Raw genomic sequence first — 14,521 nt, forward strand, 5'->3', positions numbered from 1 at the left:
AGTTAATAAATGTTTATTATATATATATATATAAGTTGTTTGCGTTTTTTCATATTAAAAAAAGACAACGTTAATTTCTTTAAGATCTAATATTTGCAAATATCTAACTATTGAAGTGCTACTCTCTCTCTCTCTCTTTTTTTATTTTTGGTAATAATTTTGAAGAACTGTATCACAATATGTTTTGGAACTAAAGTATGTAAAATTATATGTCTGCTCATCTTTTTGCCAAAAAGACTTCTTCCAGTCCTGCATAGTGAATGTGATATTGTGCAGTTTTATAAAGTAAATAATAATAGTAATAAAGCTATAGAACTTTCTGTACCATTATACCTCCATTGTTTTTTTTCAAAAAAGGATAGTAGACATGTGTTTTCTTTTTAAACTATAACTGAATAATTTTGTTCTGACTTAACCTCTGTCTTTCCTTTTGCTCAAGATTAGAATAAAAACATGTTGTTAAGACTTTTTTTTTAAGTAACTTATAAACAGTTTATTTTTATCATTAGGGGGTCACATATACATAGTTTCTTGCTGTATAAACTTTTTAACAGCAAATTTTGTTCTCCAGTACTATCCTTTAATTTTAATTTGTGGTGCTGCTTAATTCCATAAATTGTGTTTGAAATATGACTGTATCTTTTTTCTTTTTATGATTTGTGTGAAGGTTTGAAGTCCAAATCAAGCTGGGTTTGAAATTACATGTGTTATATACACTGTATTGTAACCTGATGTTGTTTGAAACAGCTAGGTAATATGAAAAATGTGGTAGCCTGCAGTTGATCATATGTAGTATTGTTAGGAAAGCTTACTAGAAACTGCTTTTTTACATGTAAAATTCAACTTTTGTAGTGGAAAGTTTCAGTACATATAAGCATAGATGTAGGAATTAATTAAAAAAAAAAAACAATATTCAGTATGTCCAGTTGGTTGCAACACTTGGAAACCTGATTCCATATTCTAAAAAGCTGAAATAATTTTATGATGATTCACACAATAGTTTTGAGTTATTTCAAGTAAAAAGTTGTAAGTAACCAAAATTATGGTCCATGTAAATTAATGAGGTTGATTACAGACTTAGAGCTAAATTATTTCTTTTGTATATGTAGCAACTGTGTAAAAACTATTGCAGAATAAAATTTTGCCATTATTTTTTTTATCTTGAAATTATTGTTTTGTATTATAATCCACTGATGATCCAAGATTTGGCCAAAGGAAGGACACTCAAAAAATATTTTTGCCGCTATGTGGAGTTTTAACATTTCTTTTCAATAAATGTATTTTATTCTTAATAAAACAACTACAATATTTACCACTGTATAATAAAATTACACATTAATATCATTATAAGCACATTAAATACAAAACTGCTTTTCCTTAACTTTAATTATTTTATAATCTTTTATCAGCATTATATCAAAAGCAATCTAAAAGTGTGTCTGACATCATATTGACCAAAATAATAATTTCAATTAATTCATAAAAATGACTTATTGTTAGGGTGATGCTTAAATTATCCTAAAATGAATATTTTAATTTTATTTCAAATTATACATATATGATCTGAGTGTGACTGATGAAATATTTAAAATTAAATCAACATCATAACTCTTTCTTACCTTTTAATTTTTTTCCCAAAAAGAAATCTTTCCTTCTCTGGATTTACCTGTGTAACCTTGACCTTCATTTTGTACTAAAATAATAAAGCTGTTGCGTGTATAATTGTCCATGAAGTTAATTGGAGTTGTTTAAAGAAATAATTTATAAAATAAATTATCTGTATCTCCAGAGCATACTATTTTGTTACTCAGTATTTTGGCTTTGTCATGTTTCTATACTACAGACATAGTGTTGATTTGTTGAACACTTGGTTTTATATTAGTGATTGCAAAACAGAGCTGTGTGTTTTTTATGTGCTTGTACTAACAACATCAAATCCACCATAATGCAGAGAATAGATTACATATATATATATATATATATATTCAAAGCATACAGTAAGTGTAATAGTATTATTACAAACCATAAGGTAAGAAGACCTTCATGTTAGGTTATTAATTTGGATCTAACGTTGTACTTGGATTAAAAATAACATCTGCTATTCATACTTCTTATGCACAGTGGATTTGTTCTTCACATTTATAAGTGCTGCAAGGTCCAAAAATCACATTGTAAATTTTGAGACTCTAGTATTATTACTGGTAGGAGTTGTTCTTGGATAAAAGTTCTTTTAAATCTGTTTTAAAAAAAATTTAAAACAAACCAAACTTAATTTTGAAAACAAGGGATATGCTATTTTAAATTCAAGTCGAAGAATAGATAATCTATAGTGCATTTATTTTTAAGAAGAAAAAAAGACTGATTAATAGAATTTGTGTTATGGAGCAGTGTTTAATATTTATATTCATAGAACTTGCTAGATCTCTGATTTAAGTTTACAATGACCATGTACAGTTGTTCCTTGTCCTTCGCAGTACAGCTGCAGTCAGTATATATTTAGTTATTCTGTTAACATTTTAGTAATTATTTACCAATTTCTTATGGATATTTACTCATGTTATACAAGTGGTAATTAGATATTATGTTATATCAATATTCAGTTTTTGTTGCTTTATGATGTACATGGTATTTCTTGGACAACATAGCAATTGTGTGGTATTATTACTTCATTGGTTTTTATTTTATGTGCGATATTTCGTATAGCGCATACTAGATCTATGTATATTTCCATCATATTAACAAGCACTGCACCTGAAAGGACAGATATTTCTCTGCTATAATGATAATAGGTAGACTAAATCAATATGAAACTATTATTATTCCTAATTAAGACAGTTCTTTAATATGCCATTTAAATTATCTTGGCATGGGAGTTACACATTTTACTAATAAATTATACTGATATTATTTTAGAATTTTTGAGATATTAAAGGTGTTTACATAGTTTTATTAGAAATCCTATGTCAAAACTGAAAACTAACAGATACAGATCATTATTCATGAATATAATTAAACATGGGGAAATATTATGACAAACTAATATGCTGAGGATTGTACAATGGAGAGATATACTCTAAAGTTATGATGAATTGTGTTACATTGTTGAAGCAAGAATAGATGTATAGTTAAAAAAATGAGAGTTAAAATGGTAGTGTGGTAAATGAATGTACTTTCCATTTCTATCTTATAGTATTTGTTATGCATATGTGCAGGTTTCAAGTAATGAATAGTTGAGAAAACCATTATGTGGACTTTGTTTTAGCTGCCTTTGTTATTTTTGAGTAGCTGATATCTGTTCTACTCATGAGGATTGTTGCAGTAGTGCCCTACAATGGTAGTTCAGGTGATATCTCAAAGTTATGACTTCACTTATTTTTGAAAGAATTTACCAGTCACATGGGTAGTGCTAGTTACTCTAGGTAAATATGGCACTGTTTCTTGAAAGTGAGGTTCATTGGATTTAGTCACTCAGGTATACAAATTTCAGTCTGATCAGTTGAAGATAGAACAACTACTAAAAGTGATTGTCTTATGTAAGTTTGGTATGTGTACTACCAATAAAGATTGTTCACTTTGATTCATTATCATGACTCAGTTAAACAGTGACATAGCATTACTTCATAACAGGTATCTTGAGTGAATCTCCTGTAATGAAGTGGACCTATTTCATTACTTTAAGGTTTATTCAGCTTTACCTGAATATATTGAAGTAATAGCATAAAGTCTTGTAAATAGGCAAGTGAATATTGGTATTCATGACTTACTATTTAATTATTGTGATAAAAATTGGAGTGTAATGCCTGAATTAGGGAGTTATGGTAAGATGCTACATTAACACAATAAATAACTTTGGATTGTGGTATATTTAACTTGCATTCAGCATGATCAAGGACAAAATGTTTAGATATCATTCCACATTTCTGTCAGATACCTATATTTGTAATTAAAATATCTTGTGTTTTGTATTTATCATAAATATATGACTGGCAAGAACAATTTCATGTTTCTAAGAAGCAATATTTCTTGATTTTAATAGTCAGTCAACTAGTGATTATGTACCCAACTTAACATTCAACTCATCATAACAATAACCAAGTAACACTGGATTATGAACAGGACCAAAATAATAATGTGTGATTTCTAAGGTTTATAACAAGGGCCTGAAGTCTCTAGCTGTATTAATTAATATCAAGCAATCTCCTAGAATAGTTTGGCATTGTTTGAATTAAGCAGTAGTTAATAAAGATCATAATGAAAAACATTTTTTATTCAGAAAGTACACCAAGACCAATTGTTACAACAAAATAATACTTTAGTGTAAAAGGATAAATTCACAATTTAAAAAATGTAGCACCTGCCATACTTTTCTAGACGTTATTATTCTAAATTTACTACCAAGCAAATTTGTTAAAATATACTAAATTACAGAACACATTTTTCTGAAAGTTTGCATATAATCACTCCAAATGAACCTAAATACAACAGAATGTCAATTTTAAACCAAACCGAAACTATTTTTGTGTCAAAGTAAAATATAGTGTATAAAAATCAAATAAATGGAGAAGTGCAAAGAATTAAAAAACAGACAAATGCAAGAAAATTTCATGACAATAAGAAATTTCTTAACTGGTTATGGTAATCTTACCTTAAACAGATTAGAACAATATGAAATCAATATATTATGTAAATTTAACATTATTCATTAAGTAAAAATTGTTCCTATTATGATTTTCATTTCACTGTCTTTCTTAGTATTAATATTATGTCACTGTAAATAAACAACTTTATTAAAGTTAATTTAATGCCTGTTTAACCTGAACTTGGGTGAGATTCAAATGCATTAAAAATTGATAATTTTGATTACAAAAAATAAGATCCAGGAGTGATTGTAACAGGACTAATATAAAACTACACGTATAAACTTCAGAAATGGGAGGTAACATTTATAACTTGTAATGAAGTTTTTAAGAACGAACTGACACAAAGGTATTACATTAAAAATCTAAAAACATGATAACTCTATGATAATACTGTCATTTATTTCATTAAAGCTGAGTGTGTAGTTTTCTATGGAAAAGTTATAAACTATACTGGCTGTTAAAAAATGTGCTCTGATCTGGTGTATGGCATGTTAAACATTTTTAAAAGTAAGTTTGACTATAATTTTAATAAGTTCTGTCAAAAACAAGAAAATTTGGAACAGATTACCTATATAGACCATTAAAATATATGAATATTCGTGGTTGCTAACATAATATAAATATGAAACATTTAAAAGTACCAACATAAACTTAAAGCTGCTGTAATCTAGTAACTACCTGCCTCTGAGCTTTATCTATGTAACCATGATATTTTAAACCTAACATTGCACATAGTTATGCATGCAAAATGTGCTTCCATACATTAGCAACAGAACAAATGACCCAAAAACAGAAACAAAGAATTCACTCTTCACAAAATACATAGCTTCAAAAAGCATCCACAGACCAGTATTTATAAGATGAAACTAACTAATGAAGGAAATACATAAAAATAAAATTATGATTCATAGCTAATGTTTCACAAATAAAAGTGCAGATTATTTACATTACACTAAAACAGATATGAAGTACTAATTCAAAAAATGGTCTAACTTATCAAACTGTAACAGTATAATAGAAAAATAACACAACCATCACATCTTACAGTGGTTATTGTCATAATAATTATGGTGAATACACATTTTTAGTTGTCATCTTAATTCTATGTACAGTATAAAATACATTTCCAAAAGGTTTTTAAAAAGACTAATAACTTACAGTGACATTCTATTGAGGCAGATCATACAAAGAAACTTTATACTTTGAAAGCACATTGTTTAATATGCACGCTTTATGTACGTTCTAATTGCAAAAAATTAATTATGAATATAAAGCAGTAATTAAGTTACTATCATAGTACAGGAAGTTCTCTTCAATATCATTGAATTGGGTTATTAATGCAGATGAGTTAATGATAATGCCATTATGTAATAATATCTAATAGAGAGTAAAACACAGTTCCATAAAACAAATTAATGAGTTCTTTTTATGTTCGTAAAAACACTAATTATTTAAGACAGACTGAAATGCTGTTAAAGTTGATATATGTTATAAAATTTCAAAGGATTTTAAACTGAGTTTATACAATTTACTTCAAAGACACAATTTAATGCAGAAAACACATCAAATTACAAGGAATTGGAAAGATACTTTTTTTTGTATAGTTAGTGGTATTATAATTTATAAACAACTACAACAGTAATATAGGTTATAATGACATAAGTAAACTGTGATGAATACAATATTATAAATATGTTTTAAAACCTTACAGTTTCCCCTTCAAAAAGATCCTTCAAAGGTCAAACTTTGCGAGGAAATATTTGTCACAAAAATATACACACTTTTTCCTCCGTGGTCCACATTTAATACCAGCTGTCTTCCATTTTCTTTTATGTCCATGTTAGCTTACCGACTCAAAAAATGAGACATTTCCTTGAAGTCATCATCAAACGAGATTAACTAATAGCTATTGTTGTTATGTTGACCTTCCTAAATATATTAATTGACAGACAAAGCCTTTGAAAGTTTTAAAGAATATATAAATGAAGATTGAATTCCAGAACAGTTGAAATTGAGTACAATATAAACACTCGTATTTCATAAGTTGCAGGTTAGATTTAGATGTCACATGGTTCAACAATTTTGTTTTTAGAATACTACTGCATCAGATTACAATCTTTTATGCTGGGAGTTTTCACAAAACTTTTTACAAATAAATAGAAAAATATGCAGTTGACTTCTACCATTCTATGGTTTCCACAAGTCTACATCAAATAAAAGCATGCATGTGTGTGTATGTTATTTATCCATTCATATATGTATGTTAATATTGAATACAAGCTATTTTCTTTTAACTCTTCAAAATTCTCAGATGAAACGGTTATGTCGTCCTCTGTAAAGTACTTCACCTTGGACGAATCTTTTCAAAGAAAAATCTCTGTCCTCCATCTTCAAGAATGCCATTCTTTTCAATTAATGTTCTTTTCTTCATAGCATGAAACTGTTTCAAAGCGAACTCATAAAACTCATTTTCCATTCTCCATATTTTAGAATTCCTAATCTTTTGAACAGTTTCTTGAGAAGGATCAATCTTGTTGTAGGTTTTTCGAAGGTGTGATTTTTTACCTGTATAACAAAACAATCACAAAAAATTATGAAATATTTTACTATCAGTATAATTTTATAGTAACTCATTAAAACATAAAACATCATGTTTCCACAGGTTCTTTCCTTTATGAAATTTTATCTTATGAAGTACTTGTACTGATAAGTAAGTAATATTGGGTTTACTTCTTTAATATAAACAATGTACAAGCAAACGGGAGAAATCCTGTGGGCAAACCTTTTCATAACAATACATGAGCTACATGTTAATTTTCATGTATTTCATATAAATGGTGACAAATCTGTGAATTTGAATACACACAATATTAAGACACTGTTCCAATATTTCAAACCATGAATTTTTAATAATTTTACACATATAAATTGAAGCTGAGGAATTAGTGGGATTTGCTAATTGATTAATTGTTGGACTCCACAATTGATTACATTCAACTGATCAGTTATTCTCACAAGAGACTTGAATAGGTGAAATAATCAAAAACAGTAATGACGAGAAACACTAATTTTGACTAGTTGATTATTTTCATGAGTCACGACACTTACCAATTAAGCTGAACAATCTTGAATTAATCAAAAATAATAACAAAAAACCACAGTGGCAATATTTTGATTATTTGGCTAGTTGGATTACCTGAAAACACTAATTTCGATTAGTTGATTATTTTTGTGACACTAATTGATTTACTCATAAGTTTGATTAACTAATTATCGGATGTGTTTGTTTGTAGTGAAGCACAAAGCTACACAATGGGCTATCTGCGCTCTGCCCACCACGGGTATCGAAACCCAGTTTCTGGCATTGTAAGTCCACAGACATACCGCTGTGCCACTGGGGGACCAGATGTGACACTAATCGATGTAAATGAATCTCGTATGAAATTGAGTATATTGATTTAATCATCCAGCTGTTATTTAAAAACCCAAAGAGTTTATCAATTTATTTACTAACTAGTCTCATTACTGCTTGAATTAATTAAACAAAAACACTAACATCCAGTAATGATAAGTACAATCAATTCATAAATGCAAAACTATTTTTCTACCATTGTTACACAGTAGGTTCAAATCAGATAGATGGTGTATTACTAAAAACATATTCAAGATACCCTGTGTTCTAAGTCTCTCATTTCTATAATCAGGACTTAAGTTTGGTTTATTATATTAACATTTATATTAAAAACCAAGCACATTATCATTAATGTCATAACATACATAATGGTATACAGCTCAATCATTTAAATTGCATTTCTTTTGTCAGAGAAGGGGGTATTATTATTTTTTACATCCACTAAAATTATCTATGAACAAAAAATTTACAAAACCTTTTTAATGAAAACAACAACAACGTTAAGAAACTATATCTCAAACTTTTAACACCATTGTATTACCTCCCTACATACAATTCTTTGAAGTTTTTCTTTTATACTTATCTCTTTGCACTAACTGAGGAACCTCTCTCTCGATGACCTTGAATTCATTGTGTGCTAGCTAGATTTTAAAGGCTCTGCTAATGTGGTACATTATATAAAGAATTTTGTTTTGAAATAGTTTTTATTGCATGTCAAGAACTTTTTTTGTATATTTGTATAAAGATACCCATTTTTAGACGACTTACATTTACCTATGCATTTAATTTTTTTAGAAAAAAAAAGGCATTTTAATTTAGTTTTGTTTATGTACTCTGATATAAATAATTACAGATGTCTATTATGTTTTTGACATTATTAGGCTACAAATCACTGCTCTGCGAGATGTTTCATCAGTGCTCTCCACAACAGTTTCCTTAATAACACTTAATCAACAGAAGTGTTTTAATGGCCAGATAAACATCCACGGAACCTTAGAGAAATATTTTCACATAATGAGGTAGAACATTGATAAAACTAATAAGATTTTTATAAGCCTGACCTTCACTAAAACTGTTTAACTTTCTAAAATTGTGGCTTTATCTAATCTCAAGTGGAGGGACAAGTCAAACTTGTATTACAAACTTGATCTTAAATGTAAAAACCAAGGGATGTGCATGAAAAATATTCTGTAGTTAAGAGGAAGCTTCTGAGATTTGAGTTCTTTACAACTAAAGAAAAAAATTATAAGTTATATAAAGAACTTTTCAGTCTAAAATATAGATCTTATTTATGGGTAAAGTAAATGTTTAAAAACATTTTTATAAATAACAATACTTTTCACTAGGTTTACCTAGCATCTTCAGGTGGCAAGTTATGAATAGAAATGTAAACCAAACTTAAACTGTCATGTATCCAATATCAGTAATATTATCATGTCATTAAGAAACAATTTCACAGAAATTAACAATTGTTATGTAAGGAAAAAAATTAAAATAAATATAATTTTACACCTGATTCACTAATGATAGCTTTTGTTTGTTTTATAAAGAGAACATCTTTAGTTTTTCTAAAACTTATTCTGTTGTTTTCTTTGTTAATGATTTTAATATTTGAAAAATCAAAGGAATGATTCTGTTTAATCATGTGCTCAAATAAATGAGAGAGAGCTTTCAAATGATCTTTCAAACTTGTTGAAAGCTGTTAGTGTTTTTTTTTTATATAAAAACTATCACAGTCTTAACATTTAATTTGATAAACTGATTCTGGTGTCCCATTGTCAACAAAATTTCCTGACAGAAACTGATATAATTTTCCCTAGTAGGAAAGAACATTTTACACAGAAATCAATATCTCAGTCTTTAACAGTTTTTGACCACATTTTCTTAATAGCATGTGAATGTTTAGGGATGTACAGCAAGCATACATTGAAGAGGAGGGTTTTCTAAATTCTTACTGTTTGTCTCTTCAATCTGTACTTCATTTTCCAAGGATGATAGTTTTAGTTACCATTTTGGAAGGATACTTATTTTATGATCTACATTGAGATTTTAGTAAGTTTTGCAAAGTTAGAAAACCCACTATGAGAAACAAGTATTTTATGCTTATGAGAAAAAATAAATAAAATTTCAAATGATCTCTATCATTTGATTTACGTTTGTGGAGGTGTGAAATTCACAGTCTTTTTTTTCTCCCATTAAGATGTTAAAAAGTGTCATTACAACCTAAATCAAAGTGAAAATGTATAGATATTACAAGTTTATTAAAAATTTTAATCATATAACATAATTAATTTGCTAAATTAAAAGGCATTTGAGAACCAATCTATAATTACCTACAGTGATTTAATTGTAATGTTACACTCTACAGAATATTTTTTGATCTGCACTTTGACAGTGTATATAGTTTTTATTTATTGGATTGCTGAAGACACAGTTAGTCATCACTTCCTACAAGCTATGCTTATTGTGTATGCTGCTGTGATCTATGAATAACTTTTCTTAGTAAGTTCATTTCAATTTTTCTTCGACGAGGCCCAAACTCATAATAAACATCAATAAATTTCAACTAAAACAAATATCTTGTATACTTAGAACTTTCCTTCAAGTTGATTCATTAATAGGTTAACATAAATAGACCATTGCAGTTTGATGATAAAATTTCTTATTAAAAGTGAAGTAATTATAAAAATGGATTGTATAATACATTTACAATTACAAGACACCCGCAACATCACTGCCGTTTAACAATGAGTAACACTTTTGTATAAAACACTTATGAATACAGTTCTTTGTTCTTCGCGAGTCTATCCAATCAGTAAATATAAACTTTTGTTCCAATTCACATACTAACTGAAACCTACTACACTTTTAATGACATTTTGTGTTATCTCATTTTTTTACACCACATTTTACTATGCCTTGTTTTACAATTAACTTATACAGCAATACTACTAAATTAAGATACAACTTTCTCCATCCCATTTGTGAAGATAATCTCCAAAAAAAAGAAGATTAACTATCCTTTATAATATCATAATACAGATCAGATTTAAACTGTACTAACCTTCAAGGAAACGCCTTGTGGCACCACGAAATAATCTAGGCAAAACAGCTTCCAACATTGCCACAAAATCTTCAAGTTCTTCAGTTACTCCAACCACCAAATAATGTTCTACTAGGTTCTGTTTTGCCTGTGTCAGAGCCCATTCATTTCCAGGTTCCCTAACAGAGTTACATTTATTATAATTATAAATCAGTGAATAGAATTAAATTTCAAGCTCTGATATCAATTGTACAAATCAAAATCTCAGCAAAAACTACTTTATTCTTTTTTTGCATTGTTTATTCGGATGTTTGTTTTAGCACATAGCTACACAATGGTTTTTATTCATTCTGTCCAACATGAGAAATCAAACTCCAGATTTTAGTTGTAAGATTGTAAACTTACTGCTGTTAACCCACCAAGATACGCATTATTTACAGTTATGATAACAAATCTCACTTTTTGAATGCTAATTATTCTCGCAAAATAGGGTTTATAGAAAGAAACTCAACTTTCTCAATCCATTTGTGAAGATAATCTCAAAAAAAAGAAAGACTAACTATCCTTTTTTATATTTAAAATTTTAGCATAATTTAAGACTTAAACTTATTGATTCATAGCTGTATAAAATAAGATTTGACTTGTACCATCATGAATTTTATATATTTATTAAGTACTTCAGTCAACATCTGTAAAGGTATAATATAGCTATCATACTTTTGATCTGAAAAACTGTCTAAGAGCAGAGGCAGTGTATTTTATAAAAAAGACTTCTTGAACAAACTTAATATCTTTTCATTCTAATAGAAAGTTATTCATATTGTAAATGCCATATTTAAAAATCAAATGCAGAAGTTAGACATACCTTAACTTAACTTAGTTTAAGATAATAACTTCTAATCTATCTCCAAAGTATAAAATTACAAAATTAAACTTAAACCTACCAGCAATCCACATGGTGCCCACAGAAAAATGGTATCTGAAGCCACATGTTTTCAGGATCACAGTCATTCTCTTGTAGTTCTACACATTCATCAAATGTCTGTACAGATAAAGAAAGCTAAGAATTTATAGTACAATGTAATGTAATAGATACGATAACAATACATCAGGTAATAACCAGTCATGATGAATAATAATATGCTATTTGTAATTTTTTGTTTTTGTGGATTAAAATAATATTTTAGAAACAAAATGAGGCTGAAACAGATACCTATTTCTTTCATTATAGCTAGTTATTTTTCTTGATATTGTCAAAATTTAGATGTGTAAATTTTCTGTCTCTTCTACTTTACCTCCTTCACTTATGGCAATGCACATACTTATATTAAGTTCCACACCCTTTATTAACAGTATCTGTAAGCCAATCACATTATTGTAAACTGAAATCACCTATAATTTGCCTTTGCATAGCATTTTGTATATTTTTATGGTCAAGCAAATGCTATATTTATCTGATACCCTGAGAATCATTTGCTTGAAATTCCACCTAGGAATAACAGTTTTATTTGGTGATTTATATTTTTTTCATTAACCCTATGTACATGAGAGGGGGCAAAGAGTGCTCTTCATGACTTTTACAGCATGCAATTCAGTGTGGTATTATGTAAGTGATGTCAGAGTTATAAACTATTCATTTTACTCTACATCACTAATATAGCAACAGTTCATGGTAGAGGAAAGTAAATACCAGATACAATATATAGGTATACTGAAAAAACTGTAGATATGCACTTTGGAGGTTCTAGAAGTCATGCAAATACAACATACAAACTGTAAGATGTTCAAAAATATTTTCATTCTTCACTTAAACATCACCTTGCACTCCAGCTTATAAGAGTCTGAATCAAACTGATGTTGTCAATTGACATAATCAATTCAATATCTTGAGAACAAATACTTTTGTAACACATCTGACATTTTTTGTGTACAATAAACTTATATGTTTAACTAAAAGCATGCCAAATTTTTTGTATATACATGTAGTAAATTCAGAATTATAGTCAACACTCATTCTCCAATATAGGGTCAGTCTATTCAACCCACCCTGTACACATCCAGTTTTCTAATCTCTTATGTGTGTGTGTTTTTAAGTCCATTATTTCTTCTGTAAGTCACTATATAACAGAAACTAGATTTAAGTGAGGAGCCAACTTGCCTAAATCCTTCACTAATGTAAAAATCCACTAGCCAGGCATCCAGGACTATTAAAATTTGAGCTTGGGCTATCATGAATTCCATACATACTAGCATATATATTACAATTACCAACTTGTAAAATGTCCAATTATTTAGTTTAACATTTATAGCACTTCTTTTTCTATACAATTATTTTTTTGCTAGAATTAGAAGTTATTTTTAAATGCAAAGTTTCAGTGGTAAGAAATGAAATTACCAAGTTAGGATGAAATTATTCGGACTAGTGTTTCTCAACCGGGATCCAGGGCAGTAAATGATAAACTTAAATCCTGGGACAGATCCTAGGATTTTCTGGTACTTACAAAACATTCTAAAACATCATTTCTAATAGTTTTATGTGTATCCACTGACTTCTATGTAAAATACTTAGCTGTTAATAGAAAATGGCTTAAATCAGTGGAGGTTGAAGAACCACCGACTGATTTTCTTAGAGAAGTGTTTGAGGCAACAGGAGAACAAACACAAAATTTGGATCTAATTTTCGATGCTTTGATGTCCATTCTGCTGACATCCATAGAGTCTGAAAGAGCAATTTCAGCTGCGGAAATATTTATAACCAAGATGCAAATGCAACCTAATGACTGCAGTATTGATTATCTTTGCTTTCTAAAGAGCTACTTTAAAAATAAAAAGATTAGTATTGTACTTGTGAGTTGATAACTCATGATGCTTGTTTTGTTGTGTTTCTCTCACATTTGTTTTGCAAAGGCTTTTTTTATTTTTCAACAAAATATTTATCTGTTTGCTTTTCTTTTGTAAAAGAAGAAATTCTTATTTTGAATGGGATATTTAACTTATAAGGTAAATGCTAAATATATAAATTTTAGCTGTTATAGTATGTGGAAGTACTCTTTAAATAAAATTCTATTGGAACTGTTCTATTTTCATACCTAAGTAGTATAGCTAACATTGCATATTGAGATTTATCTTTATTTGTCCATATATACGTACTTAAAATAAAATGGGAAATCCCGGGATGATAACCAATTGTGTCTCAGAAAATGGGGACAGTGAAAACCCTTGGAAAGGAAAAACCCTAGCTTGGACTGCCCACTCAGAACTCTATTGCCTTTTTCCTAGGGATGACAGAGGAGGGTGAGATGTTCTGAATGTCGAAATACTATGGAAAAAGTCACTGCAACGAATATAGATATGTATATTTTTGGTAATAATTTAGTCATTACTGTAGAAAAAAAAAAAATATATATATATATATATATATATATA

General features: G+C 28.6%; 1 protein-coding gene across 2 annotated transcripts in view; it reads right to left on the bottom strand.

Moving 5' to 3' along the window:
• Nucleotides 1-4,029: 4,029 nt before the first annotated feature.
• The window catches only part of LOC106459877 (heparan sulfate 2-O-sulfotransferase 1-like), a 22,619-nt gene continuing 12,127 nt past the window's right edge, over nucleotides 4,030-14,521 (bottom strand). For both annotated transcript variants that reach the window (XM_022386691.1, XM_013919552.2), the window contains exons 6-8: nucleotides 12,040-12,137; nucleotides 11,117-11,274; nucleotides 4,030-7,205 (exon numbers count right to left, since the gene is read on the bottom strand). In XM_022386691.1, the coding sequence (XP_022242399.1) occupies nucleotides 6,985-7,205; nucleotides 11,117-11,274; nucleotides 12,040-12,137 (477 nt within the window). In that variant the 3' untranslated portion in view covers nucleotides 4,030-6,984. The remainder of the gene's footprint in view (nucleotides 7,206-11,116; nucleotides 11,275-12,039; nucleotides 12,138-14,521) is intronic.

This window comes from Limulus polyphemus, unplaced genomic scaffold (genome assembly GCF_000517525.1).
Source record: "Limulus polyphemus unplaced genomic scaffold, Limulus_polyphemus-2.1.2 Scaffold30, whole genome shotgun sequence".
Taxonomy (NCBI): domain Eukaryota; kingdom Metazoa; phylum Arthropoda; class Merostomata; order Xiphosura; family Limulidae; genus Limulus; species Limulus polyphemus.